The sequence below is a fragment of the Austrofundulus limnaeus genome, unplaced genomic scaffold (assembly GCF_001266775.1).
Source record: "Austrofundulus limnaeus strain Quisiro unplaced genomic scaffold, Austrofundulus_limnaeus-1.0 Scaffold175, whole genome shotgun sequence".
Taxonomy (NCBI): domain Eukaryota; kingdom Metazoa; phylum Chordata; class Actinopteri; order Cyprinodontiformes; family Rivulidae; genus Austrofundulus; species Austrofundulus limnaeus.
The window spans coordinates 777530-791724 of record NW_013952577.1 but is presented as its reverse complement, the minus strand read 5'-3'; the positions used below and the strand labels follow the sequence as shown (position 1 = coordinate 791724).

Sequence of the window (14195 nt, the reverse complement as noted above, 5' to 3'; positions counted from 1 at the left end):
TCTTACATCTGATGTGAATTTAATCTCAATGAGTTTTTCTCTCCTGGTAAAATAAAAAACAATAATAGGTCCAGGGATTCACCACCTTTTTAAAACCACTTTAAAATGGTGAGAAAACCCCCCACACATAAAACCAAAGTGTGACCCAAGACTTTAGCCCAGTGCTGTTTTAAATTAGATTAAAAATTACCCAAATTAAAAATTAGAAATGCWGCAACTGTTTGTGAGGTGATTGTAGCTGACAGATTTTCAGCTGGATCGCCTCGAGTGACCAAAAATAAGATATAAATTTGTTTATTCCCCCCACAGAGAATCATAAAAAACACTAAACCCAGCTAGYACTGCCTTGAGTAGAAGAAATTGACAAATATCAACCATTTCAAATAATAATAAATTGATGTAAGAAGCAAATAAAAGATATAATATGTTTTATAAAGGTAGGTACGGTCTTTAAACTGCCTGCAGCCAGGTAAACAACAGTCTAATTTATGCATCTTATAACTTGCAAGCATACAAACAATTTAATAGTTGAGTAACAATCATTAAGTATATTTTTAAAAAGTACCCAGCCTCAGCTTCAACACTGAGGATAGCAGCTGTCAGTTCCACCCTCACACATCCGCAGCCCGAGTGTTTGCTTCAAAAATTTAATCAAAGTAGTAACAAACACGTGGGATGATACTGACGGCACATAGGTGACCTCCTTGTTAAATAGAATACACTGTTAAACACCAGTGGTGGCAACAAAAGTTGCATTTTCTACATAACTCACCAAAAGACCTCAACACGATGAGGTAAACGTGCTCAAGTATGTTATTTTGTCCTTTTATTGTCCARTCAAGTAAACTAATTCAGAAACCCAACATTTATAAAGGGAATTATAAAGAAATACAGTTTAAACTGTAAAGTAGTCCATTTTAGTGACATTTTTCTTTTTGTTACATGTTTGTGGAAAGATGTAAAGTCTTCCAATTCAACCAGAAATTAAATAAAAACATTGTATTTGGTGTCAACTATAGTTGAAAATAAATAGTTGAAATTGGAAACAAGAGAAAATGCTTCAAAAATTAGAAAAATAAAATGAAAAATTATTTTTTTTACAATAAATCAAATTTGTAAATAAAAAAAAAAACTGCTAGTGCCATACAACCAGGTCATTGGACYTGTGTTTTTGAGCTAGTGGATCAGATGAAGCTTTAAAACATGCTACCAAAGTCATGAGGGGMGGAAAGGCAAACAGGAGGAACGGTTTTGCGGTTATATTTGTAGAGTCACRTCCAGGTGACTGAATCACACGGCTCATTTTCTTCTTTTCTCACAGTTACCACTTAAAGATCCTATGTTTTAGTCTCCCACATGAATCTAGCTCAGTATCTGGCAGAAAGTGCCAGAGGGGGAGAAATGTCACAAGAATCTGTTTGAGGTTTGGATGCTTTCCCAGCTTTCTATTTGGGAGAGAAAAGCTTTTCTCCTCCGGGTCATGGCTGTTTGTGGTGTGATACTGACGTCCAGGTTACCTGGAAGGATCAGATGGGGCGAGAAGCTTAGCACGGAGAAGAGTGCATACAATGTCCACCAAATACACATATGTTTCTCGTGTTCCTGCCAAATCAACCCTGCTTGTGCCCCGGGCTCAGAAATAGATACGAGTGTGTGGTGCCAGTCAGCCCTGCCAGATTTACACTGTCACTCCACTGGTTGCAACTCACTGGGAACAGCTGTTCTCGGCTTTAACTGAAAAGGCTTGAGTAATATCACTGTACCTGTTCATCAAGCATCAAGTATCAAGCTCTTTCTGTCTTATGTGGTGCCAGCAGCAGCCCCAGGGTCTCCACACCTCCATATAGCAGTCAGGTAAACATAGAGAGAAAATATTATCCTTCCACATACCGTTTCCCATTTGGACCCGTGCTTCTCTGCTGAGAGGCCATCTGGTTTGTTCCCTCACAACACAAAATCCACTCTAACCTTTTGAGGGCTCAACATGTCCTGGTGTGCAGTTGTTAAACCAAATGTATATGCTTTTCTTCTTTAAGATTCACAAGTGTAAAAAAAAACAAGAAGCCATTTGAAGGCTTAGACAGACATTTCACATAAACAGAGGTCTTACAAKGTCAAACGTTTAAAAGATGAGTTTCACAACGATTCGATTCGCAGGATGGGAAGCCCAGAATATAATGGGGCATTCAAAATGCAACGAAGAGTCTACATCCAACACATACCAAAAGCTGCATGCTTTTTATTGCTCCCAGTCTCCAGAAGAGACAAAAACTGAAACTCTTCACGTTGCRTTTATTACTATTCTCCTGTGTTTATCATGACTTTCTGTAAAAGAAATGAGATTTCTCATTTTGATCAACAAAGTAGGCTTTTTACACTACGTAAATTTCTTGAACTTCGTAAGCAGCGTGCAGGTGACCGCAATTATTTTATGAAGCCAGAGGACGACACAAAGAATAAACTGAGCCAACTTGGACAGAGAAGGTAGCCATGTTATAAGCATAAGCAGCGTGAGGGACACATACAGAATAAATTGTGCCGGTTGGGTAGAGGAGGTGGGAAGTGATTCTACAGCCTCAGTAGCTGTTGTGTGTTCTCACAACCTCTGCACCAGGTGTGTCCAAACGATTTCATTTATCATAAGGACTTCTGAGACAATTTATCGCCCAGCAAAATTTGTAATCATGACTGCCCAATGAACAAGTACAGAATTAAAACTGCAGCTATGAGCTTTTTTATCTGCACGTCCCAAAAGCGGGCAGCAGTGACACACTTCAGCATGCCAGGCGGCCTCCTGAACAGCCCAACAGGAAACCAAGGTTTGAGGGTCAGCTCCGGAGGCCGTCGCTGACGAGCTGTGCAGCATGCAGTGTAGAGGTAGCTAAAGGACTGCTCCCTTTGGGTAAATAAACCAGGGTAAGAGCTAAGAGCTGGCCTGCTGGGCTCTGTTGACAAGACCAGGTTGACGTGGAAGACAGACTGACGTTCAGGTTCTCAGATCACGGTTTGGGAAGACTGATGATTGAATGAATTTGCCTCACTATCATAAAACTGTCGTATTTCTTTACAATTAGAATAAAACTATCTTTATCTATTCATGCCAACGTTTGCTGGGCTATAAAACTTGAAAGTAAATTAGCTGACTGAAAAAAGAAGAAGCAAAATATTTTAAAAAAAAAAAGGTAATGGATAAACTTTGTCTCACTTTTTTGTATTTTGCACGTGTTTGTTGCACAGAAAACCATGTAAATAGGTTCAGGTTACCTCACCACATGTGCGTATGGTCTATAACCTCTAGCAGCGCTCTGCCTCGCGCTGCAAATGTTCATAAATGGCCTGGAATGCAGTCTGCACCAATTCTGAGCTTAACTTCATCAAAGATGTTTTAGATTCATTTGAAATTACCTCATTACACAGACAGTCCTATGACTGAAGCATGCACTCTGAGAGAACCTATGTTTACAGGTTAGAGTCACATTAAGAAGCAACTAACCAGAGACTTTTACAGTTCAGTTTTATCTTTTGTTTCATCAGAATCTCACGAATGCTTCAGTCCTCTGGTGGTTTATTATTTGACTCATGACAGACAGTTCTGTGTCAAAAAACTGCCTTCAGGCTTCAAAAATGGAAACTAAAGTGACAAATCTCATGTCCCTTTTGTTCTTTTAAACCGTGCTATAAAACACACACTGCTCTCAGACGGCACAGAGGGTCTCTGTCTCCCATTTGGGTCAAGGAGATGCTTGAGCACTTTTTTTCCCCATAGCGACTAAAAATAAAAGCTGGTCAAATTGTAAAAACCGCACAAGTCACAGCTGGGGCCACAAGTCCAAACGAACACAACTTTCATAGCCATCATTTTACTCACAATCATGATGTTCATCTTTCAACCAAATTTACAGTCAGCTCCAAAAATAAACTGGGACTGAGAGCAGTCTCCCAGTGTGAGGGAAACAACAGAGCACAGCACATGGAATCTGCCCCATTGTTCAAAGCCAACGCCAAAGTGTATATGGCACTTTTCCCAGTAGCAGTAAACACAGAAGACTGGACAATGCATTCCCTAGAAATAGGGCAACAAGCAACCTCGTGTCATTGTCCAGCTCTGGGTTTCAAACCAACTCAAATAGCTATGTGGCTGTTTGATTTCAACAAAGAGATAAACCAAGCAGAGAAAAAGAGAGACAAGTTTTCACTGGGGAGCGTAAAGTTTAGACTATAAAGCTGCAGCGTTTAATCAGATGGTCATGTAACGGCTGAATAGCAGCGTGACGCTTTGGTGCCATCGTGGCATTTCTGATGTAGATACGACACCCTCAGAAACTGTGGCTGATGGGAGCGTTACCAAAATTCCCCCCTTTTTCCCCCCCTCACAGAGAGATAATGGGCAAAAGCAGTGAAGCAGCTACTTGAAAAGTAACCTAAAACTTTTTCCAACAACAGACAACTTTGAGTTCCTGCTCCCGACGGTCTGTGATGGAGCGAAACAGGCGGAGCTCTCACACAGGGCTCGTCATTCATCTGAGAAACTTCAGCACTCTGATCACAGAGCACAGCAACAAGTGCCGAGATACACCCTTACTGCTATATTTACACAACAGCTTTTTACTACTTAGAGACATAAAACATCTTTTGTGCTCAGATACTGTCTTAAAAATAACTTAGTGCTCTGACAAAAGGCGGGAATTTTGCCACACAGATGAAAAACTATTAAAATGTTGTAACATTGAGAAAGTGCTGGTTATTTTTCCTCCCGCAAAGCAAGCAGAGGCCTGTGTTTCATGAAGTGATCTGTCAAAAAGCAGACTTTTGTTTGGTTATGGAGAACCTCATCCAAAGTCTATTCAGCATAGCTGCTAGGCAACCTGCTTATCTAAATATTGTAAAACAAGAGCAGAGACATGGGCCGACTACTGAGAGACTGGCAGCAGTTCCAATAGCTGTGACTAACACAGAGTGTAACTGTAAACCCTGCATGTTGAGAGCTGCAGCAGCTCCACAGAGTAAACCCATCAGCTGCAGAGAAAAAAAAAACTGCCCCGATCCAAAGAAGAGGCCACTTTTACTCTTGTCCTCCTTAAAAATGTAACTCAGATTTACAGAACCGAAGCCTTTACACACAAAGTGTGAGACTCGTCGACGTGTGCAGGATGTGGGCTTACTCCAGCCCAGAGTGTCCAGAACAATTGCAGTGAGTGGAGTGGAGTGCACATACCTCAGACTGCAGAAAAATGTCCTGCACCTGCTGTTCACACATTCTTTGGGCTTTTTGTTTCACGCCTCCCGTTTTATGTTAGAGGGGGGTGGTGGTGAGGGAGGAAAGAAAACTTGTAGCACAATTCATTCATTCATTATTCACTGCTTTAGGAGATGTGGTCAGAACTGCAGTCCTGTAGGTTGAAACCCAGGTTCATGAGAGTTATCTACAGAAGGGAACAGTCAACCCAAAATAAACTATTATTAGGGCTGTGTACATACACAGGGGTCATGACACAATATGTCGCAATATATTACCTTTTTTTCCCCAAAATTTATATGTTTAATATGTATTTTATACGTTTTATTTTTCTTATTCCATCCATGTTTTCAGTGGTTTGGCCAAATGTGCCATTAAATTGTTTGATAATATATTTATGGCAGCTTTTAGATTTATAAGAATTCACTGTAAAAAATATGGTCACCACACTAACAACAGCCTATATTGTGCTGAAGTCCAATTTAAACAGATTAAATGAAGCTGCTACAGACTGTGTTTCTGTCAGGGGGCTCCTTAAAGAGGTAGCACGAATACACCAATCACTTCAATGCTCTCTATGTTTCATATGGTTGTTGCATTTGGCCACTTCAGTATCGTCCTTTGGGGGACACCCTTCAGCTTGAGGCGCTAGAAAAATGCCTACCTGCCTTTCCGTACTGTGTCGGCTGACTGTAGACTGCAGTTGGGAGAAGAAGCGTCCTGTACGGGATACTTTAATTCAACTTAAAATACTGGACAGTTCAGCTTTGAAGGCAGTGGGTGTTGGTCTAATCTGCTCAGATTCAGCCATCGGTACTTGGTGCTGGTTTTTAAATGTGAGGGTCGCTTTAGAGTATAGTCAGGAAATAACATATTGCAATATTTCAGTATATCAATATTTTCTTACACTCCTAATTAATTGATTTCAATTTTGCCTTTAAGAGGTAAACTTTCTTGTAATCTTTTAAAGTGGGATTAAGCAAAATCTCTTCAGGGTTTTCTAAGTTTCCTACAAATTAGCTTAGTTAATTTTCAGTTCAGGACAAGTGGAAGAGAAAATAAACTGTAGAAGACTTGATAAACAGCTGAAAGTGATTACCCTGTGAGAGGGTCAAAGCATCTCTTACCTTTCAATTACTAAATATAAAATTTCCAGAAGATACCCCTTTAAGGATTTGTTCATGCAAAAATAATGTTTTATGTCTGTCAAATTGGGTTATGCAAGGCCTTTATAATAAAAAAAATGTTTTTCATAAACAGCTAAAAAATTAGTAATCCTTGTACCACGTGGGTTTAAATAAAAGGAAACTTTTTTATCCAAGATGTCGTGTTACTGGAACATGGCTAAAAGGGTTAGCCCTTAAGCTAGGTGTTTGTGTTTGAATGACTCAAAGGTTCAAGCTAAGTGGCTTAAACAAAAACGAATTCCTCTGAAAATCATCAGGGACTGAACTGAATTGAAAATAAGAGCAAAAGCAACAAATATCCCAAGAAATGTTTTGAAAAATGTTGAGAAAGCCTGAGAACTACGAAAGATTACTTCAAACACTTTACAAGAAAGTCTGGCCCCTTGGGTCAAAAAACAAAGACAAGACAGGTGGTTTGGACTTTTACTCTGTACTACAAGATTTCAAACCAATCCAAGACAAGAAACKTTAATGTCAGGCTTTAATATTTCTTTTATTTATTTATTTTGTTCAGTCTTTAACAGAAGGTGTGTTTTGTACAGCAGAGCCACAAGACATTGTGGTGACGTGCATGTGCCTGTCTTTTGTACACATGAAAATTATTTACCAGTAAATAACAGATTTTTAAAAAAACACCTATCAACTCTGTTAGGTACTGTATATCCTACTATAGATTACTGCCACAACTCCTCAGATAAAAAAATAAACATAAAGAACTTTGGTTGGCTGACAAAAAAGCCTGAAAAGAGGCACAGAGATTTCTCATCCACCTTCCTTTCCAAACCTCCTCCCCCTTCCTCTTCCTCTCCTACACTTCAGCAGTTGTCGATGTCCGTTCCTTACTTGCCGTGCACAAACAAGTTTGGGGTCGTCTTTCACACTCGAACACGTGAGACCTGATAGAGCTGCTCCATGTGAGCGGACCAGGGCACAGGAGTGGCACGTCACAAAGAAAGGGAAAAGGGATAGCACTTTCTAACTTTGAGCAGATTTYTGTCTTGCTGGGAAAACATGGCTAATATGGGAGATAAGTAGGATTCTGAGCTGTAACCTGATTTATTAAAAAACAATGACTGAACTGAAACAGGTTGGATKTAAAGACACTCTAAAGTGAGAATAGACCGAACGGAAAGTGTTTCCTTTCTGATATGTTGAGTTTGTTTCCTGTTCGATGASTAAAAGCAGGAAAGTAAAGAAAACAAACTACCAACAACAATCTGTGAACTGCAGTAAAGCCTGCATTAACCCCYTATCATCAAAATGTCATCACTTAGTCAAGATGAATAAACATGATTCCARTGAAGCTTCTAAAACTGTCTGGTATCACCTGATAGACTGACATTTCTGAATCACCACAATGACACATCCAAAACTKCTAGAACTGGATGGACCAGTTTGCCCCTTGTTCCACATAATGCTCTATATAAACTTCACTGAACACAGGGTTTAAAAGAAAGAGATAAAAACTAAATGTACATTGGGAAATTGGTCTGAAATGTTTTGCATARTAACAGTTAAGTAAAACAAAAAAACAATTTTACTGCATGAGAAACATCAATTCAACACAAACACATGTTCATAATAATATCCAGTCTTGAAAATAGGGAATTCTTGTTTTAAGATACCATCCTAACGTTCCTTGAAGGAATGCATATCACCTCTTATGTCAGTGTTTAATTCTGAACACTTTCACAAAACACTTTAACTCGGGCCGAGGCGGCGAGGAGGGTCAACCCACTCCTGATGTRACTTTGTGCCATCGATACGTCAATCTGTAAGCAAGCTTCATAATTCAGTGTGATGAAGTGATGAGACCACTCAGTCACAGGGTTAAACAGATTTATTACAGAGGGATCATCCAGGATGACGCACAGCAACTTTGTATTTAGTTTAAAAAAAATGTAAGCACCKAGAAATTACCAAACCAGGTTAACAGGTGGTGTTTTGAAAACAATAGGAGGGAGATGCCCATCACATAATTATGTTTCATTTGCTCCACGCCTCTTTCAATTCTGCGACGCTCACTTGACTTCTGAAAAGATTACATTTCTGAGGGAAGAGGCCGGCTCCATCTGTGATTTACGAAAGGTCAGAGGCAACATAAAGGCAGGCTGGTTTTAGCGGTCATTTACCAGAAATATTTTGTAAATGTGTCTACAGACAGACAGGGAATGCAAAATAATGGGTACTGAGGTGACGAAGAATGCCCAGTGATGACTCATGACCATATGCATCACAAAGCCTACGAGATGGACCCTATTCTGAGGCCTGTGATGGAGAACAATGCAGACTATTGTCAGATCAACAAGCAGACCCCATTCAATGAGGGCTCTGTGTAGCCACCACAGAGGGGAGTCGGGCCAATCAGTGCTGCGTTGGGGGGAGGACCCTGGAACGTGTAAAAAAGATCCAGGGTGACCCTCTCCAACAGCTGCCCAAATCCAGGACTAGAAACCGTTTCCTCTCTCCGCTGGAAACAAATTAAACTGGATCCATCCCACAAGAAGACAARAGCCACCTTCAGCAAGGCCAGCGCTTCCCATGATGCTTTCCAACGAGCAATTTTACATGCTCCAAGAGAATTCACCCTTACAAGCCGCCAAAATGTTCAGCCTCATCTGTGACGAAGTGATTCTCCGTGAGATAGGAAATAAAACCTAACTACTGCCTCACCGGTTCCAGGACAACTTTTTCATGTTGGCACTTGAAGAAAACACTAAATGCAAACAAGCAGCGCTCTGTGGTTTCTGAATAAAGAGTATAGTCTCGTCTCGCCACCTTACCCTCATCTCCTACAGCTTCCAGGAACCTCCACACTGTTTGCTGCTCTGCCGAATCTGACCCCACTTGGCAACACCATCTCTAAATTCCCTCCTACAGAGTCCAACTCAACAGAAGTCTCTGTCCATCATCAAATCAACCCCTTTCTCTATCTAAAAAAAGGGGGGAGTCTTTTTGGGGTCAGAGAAGACTCTGGATAAAAATGAACATGTGTGCGAGAGGCTGAGGATGGGATCGGAATGTTCACCACATACAGACTGATCCTTCTGTCCGGTACACCAGCTGTCAGCCATCAAACAATGGGGTCGCTTGTTTAAGTTGAATAAAAAATTAAAACTGTAAACATGCGTAATATTCCAACATTTGAAGCTCAAAAACATTAAGCACACATTCAGCAACTTTTATGGATCAAAATAAGTCAGCTTCTGCTATCTGAGTGCAGCCAATAGTGTCTGACCTGCTTCCCTTTTCAGTTGATGTAGTTTGTAACATAATTTTAAGAGGGACAAACACAATCCTTGATGTTCACCCCCCATGATCGACGTGACAAACGAGGCCAGAGTCTAATCCTAGTTAGTTAGGGGGTCAGTGGGTGGAACGAGGAGCCAGGCAGGAAAGGAACATCCGGCCTGTCTTGTAGAGGAAGTGAAGATGCAGACCTGCCAGGATTAGAAATGCAGGACCGTCTGGTGAAGACGTTAACGCTGGGTCTGCGTGTGACCGAGGGGAGGAGAGGATTTAGGAGGCCGTCGCAGGGGATCAACGTGTAGGGAGAGATTATTATTTTCCAAATAACAACAGACTTATAGGTTGAGGTAGATTTTTTCCCCCCTCTTCTTGTGCACATGACTGAGTTAAATCTCAATTTGTGAAAGCTCATCGATATTACATAAAAGTTGTTTAGCTCTTCTGAAACGGATGACTCACTTATTTACACGACTTACGTGAATGCACCACAAGTTATTATCCCTTATAATGCTACTGAGTGATGACCAGCACTTCCAGCATTAAGTTCAATCCACTGCGCTCGTGAGGACGAAGGTGAAGCGCGTCAAACGGTTGCAGGTGCGGATAAATGTGTTTGACCAAATCACCTTAACCTCATTATAGAGTCATGGCGGCGGGCCACAGAGAGCCTGAGTCAACTGGCAGGCGTGTTGAGTTCAGGAGCGCTCGTACTGGAGGATGTGAGCAGGATTTCAGGCCAGCAGAGACAAACGTGACTGCTGAATCACTTGGTTTTAAACATATTATTTAAACACATTATGGTAAAACCATTACATTAGAGAAGTTAAAAAACAAATCTCGCAGCAGAGAAACAAAGCTGTCTAATAATGAAAGCAGAACAGGACAAACATCTGGTTTTGTCCTTGTAAAAACACCCAATTTGAAGTTTCGTTGAGGAGTGCCCAGCATGAATTGTTCTCTTCTTATGCCTGACAACTGCTGTGAGTTATTAGTGTAAACACTGAGACAACGTCCTATTGTGACCCCAGCTATTCATATTAACAAGAGATGTTTCGTGAGGCGGTACCACCAAATGGACGGCCGTTTGTCACATCCTGCATTCCTCGTTTGTGACGTAGGGCCGGACAGATTAAGACACGTGACGGACAGTAGAAACGGACGGGAGATAAACTCAACAGGTCAACCCTTCTCCGGTGCAGCAGCATGGATAGGATGATCGAGCAAAACTGCTACACCCAGGAAGTTTGGATGGCGTGCCAATGTCGAACTAAACAACTTCAGGCTATGTAAACGATCCCAAGAGGGGAGGTTTGTCAGAATATGTGTAATAAAGCAAACGTCAACATGAGGCTGCTGCGGTCAGCTGGTATGGATCCTCACCACAAGGTACAAATGAGATCAAAGGTTCGTATAACTTTAGCGCTCATCTATAAGCCGCTGGATTAAACTATACTAACAAAAGATAAATGGGTCCCACTCCAGCTCCTTATAATATTGCCTGCCACCAAAAGGCAAAGGTGGACGTTAATGGAGGGTTATTTTCCAGATACAATATTTTTTATTTTCCCTGTAAGTCTGTCTATAAGCAAATATCCCCTTGATGAATTTTATTGTGCATCTACAACTAAATGTCATTGCTAATCAATAATACCCAACACTAAGGATGTAAGAATATATTTCATTTCCTGATCCTGTATCGATTCTCTAAAGAACTATATCAATTTTCTATTAAGGCTTAAAATACAAAACTTAATGCTGGTGGTTTATTTTTGTTTTGTAGTTTAATCTCCAACCTCTAGTTGGCAGCAGCCAGACAGTCATTTGGCTCCTCCACTCCAGAGGAGCCTCGGAGTATAATGAATCATGATTACTAGAACTAAACGTTAGCACTAAGTACCGATGGCTGAATCCAAGCAGATTGGACCGGCACTCACTGCCTTCAAAGCTGAGGTAGGGATGAAATATGAAACACATACAGAGTTTTCTTTGTCAGAATTTTGGGAGAAAAAAATACAATAATTCACAATATATCGCCTTTCTAATAGTATCGCAATTAGGGACGCATGATGTATTGAACGTTGTTGGTTATTTTTTTAGCATATCGCTATCAGTCCGATACGTAAAACTGAGCTGATATTAACGTCTGATATTGATTTCCCACTTGTTGCTGTTTGTGTTTCTGTTTTGGGAGGGGAACTGGTTGGTTGGGTGGTATCTGATCATGGTAGTGACGCTGTACAGCCAGGAATAACTGAAGTAGAGTGCTATGTCAGCAGGCTGGTTGTTTTTGTTTTTTACAGTACCAAAAAAAAGACAAGTGTGTTTGTACGTATGTATATATAAGTAATTTGTGCATTTGTGTGATATCAGTAAATATTGGCTACCGGCCATAACAGCAATATTAATATCAGATATCGATATCTGCTGAAATTTTTATATTGGTGCATCCCTAATCCAGATATATTGTGATATTTCATATCACGACCCTTGTGTCAAGGTATCATATCACTAAATTCTTGTCAATACACAGCCTTAGCCAACACTAAAATAAAATWACTTACAAAATTCTGTATTTGCTCAGTTTAAGTATTATTATAAATTTGGTGATACGATACATAAAGACAGAGGAGTCTGATATATCATGATATATCTATTAACAAGTCGATATATTGCCTTTTTTTCTCCAAAAGATTCCTATTAAAAAAAACTAAGTGCACGCATAAAATCCAATTAAATTCAGTTTATTTCTATGTAATCAAAAGAACACTGAACATCCACAACATTCATCCACTGAAAGCCAATAAAGTGCTTTTGAGTTTCTATACCATATCAGGAAATGAAATACTGTGATATTTCAGTGTATTTTCTTACATCACTAATGACTCAACTAAAAAAAGTCAATTACAACACGTTTCATGTGTAACATTACACAATGTTACAAAATTGTGCAGAACATAACATGACAACATTTTCTTTCTTTCCCTATAGGGATCTTCCCAAAGGATGAGTGAAGTTGTTTTCAAAGTTTGGCTGCAAATTTATCATGTTTCAATGCAACATGTTAGTTTTAAACTGTGGCATTAAAGATGCTGCATTCTGTCAAGCAATACCAGGCTTTTAATTGTTTAACTGMACACATTAAAAATCTTGTTTTGACGTTAACATTATATTGTTAGTGTCTCAGAAAGTCACAGTCTTGTCAAAAACAGAWGGGAGACATTTCCCATCTTTCACATGTCTGAGGTTTTTAATGGTTCAGAGAGGCTGAAACATCTTAAAAGGTTTTAAAGCCCATCTGCACTGTAAGCAGATCAAACCAGCAGCTGAGTCTAAAAACAGAAGGACTCAGTAAAAAACTGGAGTTGGGGACATATTGCTTTTGGTTTCTGGCCTCTTTAACCACAGAAAAGAGCAAAGCTGCTCCAACAAATTACTGGACATCAAAGTCAAACTCTGGAGCTGCTGGTGTACCAAAAAAMTCTGTGATTTATGTCTGACTGACCTCCAGCTGTCGGTGTTGAAGCTAATTAAACTATTTTAAAAGCTTTAATTTCAACTATTGCTAAAGCTACGAGCTACAGTTTACTACATGCTGGATTTAGCTAGAAAAAGTGACTAAACAATTTGTTTTTAAATCAGAGCTTTCAGCTGCTACCCATTAATAAACTCACCTCATTAAAGTGCTGTTATTTTAAACGCTTTTTAAGCTTTAAGTAGTCTTAAAGTGATAATAGTAGTTTAGTTTGCAGTGAATGGCGCGGACGGTTRGTTGGTCTGCAGCGGGATGATGTCGAGCTGAACTTCCTCCAACTTCACGTGTCTCTGAGTAAAATAAAACAAATAAAGGAGTTTCCTTACCTTGACCCGACCATTTTCTTTACATGGTCAACGAGACGTGAACAGAAAGTAAAGCTGTGTCTGGAGCGGTGAGTTGTCACGGAGCAGCCGCGGCGGTGAGTGGAGGCTCTGGCTCCAGCACGGCTACATCCGGAGTCTCCGCCTCCCCACGTGAGTCATGGGGTTGGGATGGGGGTCACCCGGTCTGCAGCCGACCCCCGCTCTACCCCCTACGAAGAGCCTATTCAGACAACTCCTCCCCGCTTGTATTACATACCTCCAAAACAAGAAGAGACTCACTATCTCTATGGAAGATCATCTCTGCCGCTAAGCTGGAATAAAAATAAATAAATCGGAGTCATGATTCTGAAATGCTGAGTCATGATTTGTTTGTTAGCTGGTGACAAACAATACACAGTTTTTGATTTGAAGTGTTTGTTTATGTGTGTCCATCCAGGGGTCACTGATGCATATTGGGCGGGGTACATCCTGCAGGTTTTATGTTAAATATCATCCAGGGGCACCAACAGAAAGAGAAAAGTTACCCCCCCTGCCACAGATCCTGATCCTTTTGGGCCCCGACATTTTTTTCTTGTGAATATTTTTGTCTCCATCAGCTTTGATTTGTACATCAAAAACACAAACATTGTTTTTGAACAGTGAGGAATTACTAATATATATTATTC

General features: G+C 40.3%; 1 protein-coding gene across 2 annotated transcripts in view; it reads right to left on the bottom strand.

Moving 5' to 3' along the window:
- Nucleotides 1-13728, bottom strand: part of arhgap46a (Rho GTPase activating protein 46a) — a 41474-nt gene extending 27746 nt beyond the window's left edge. For both annotated transcript variants that reach the window (XM_014017729.1, XM_014017730.1), the window contains exon 1: nucleotides 13531-13728. In XM_014017729.1, the coding sequence (XP_013873183.1) occupies nucleotides 13531-13544 (14 nt within the window). In that variant the 5' untranslated portion in view covers nucleotides 13545-13728. The remainder of the gene's footprint in view (nucleotides 1-13530) is intronic.
- Nucleotides 13729-14195: the final 467 nt, after the last annotated feature.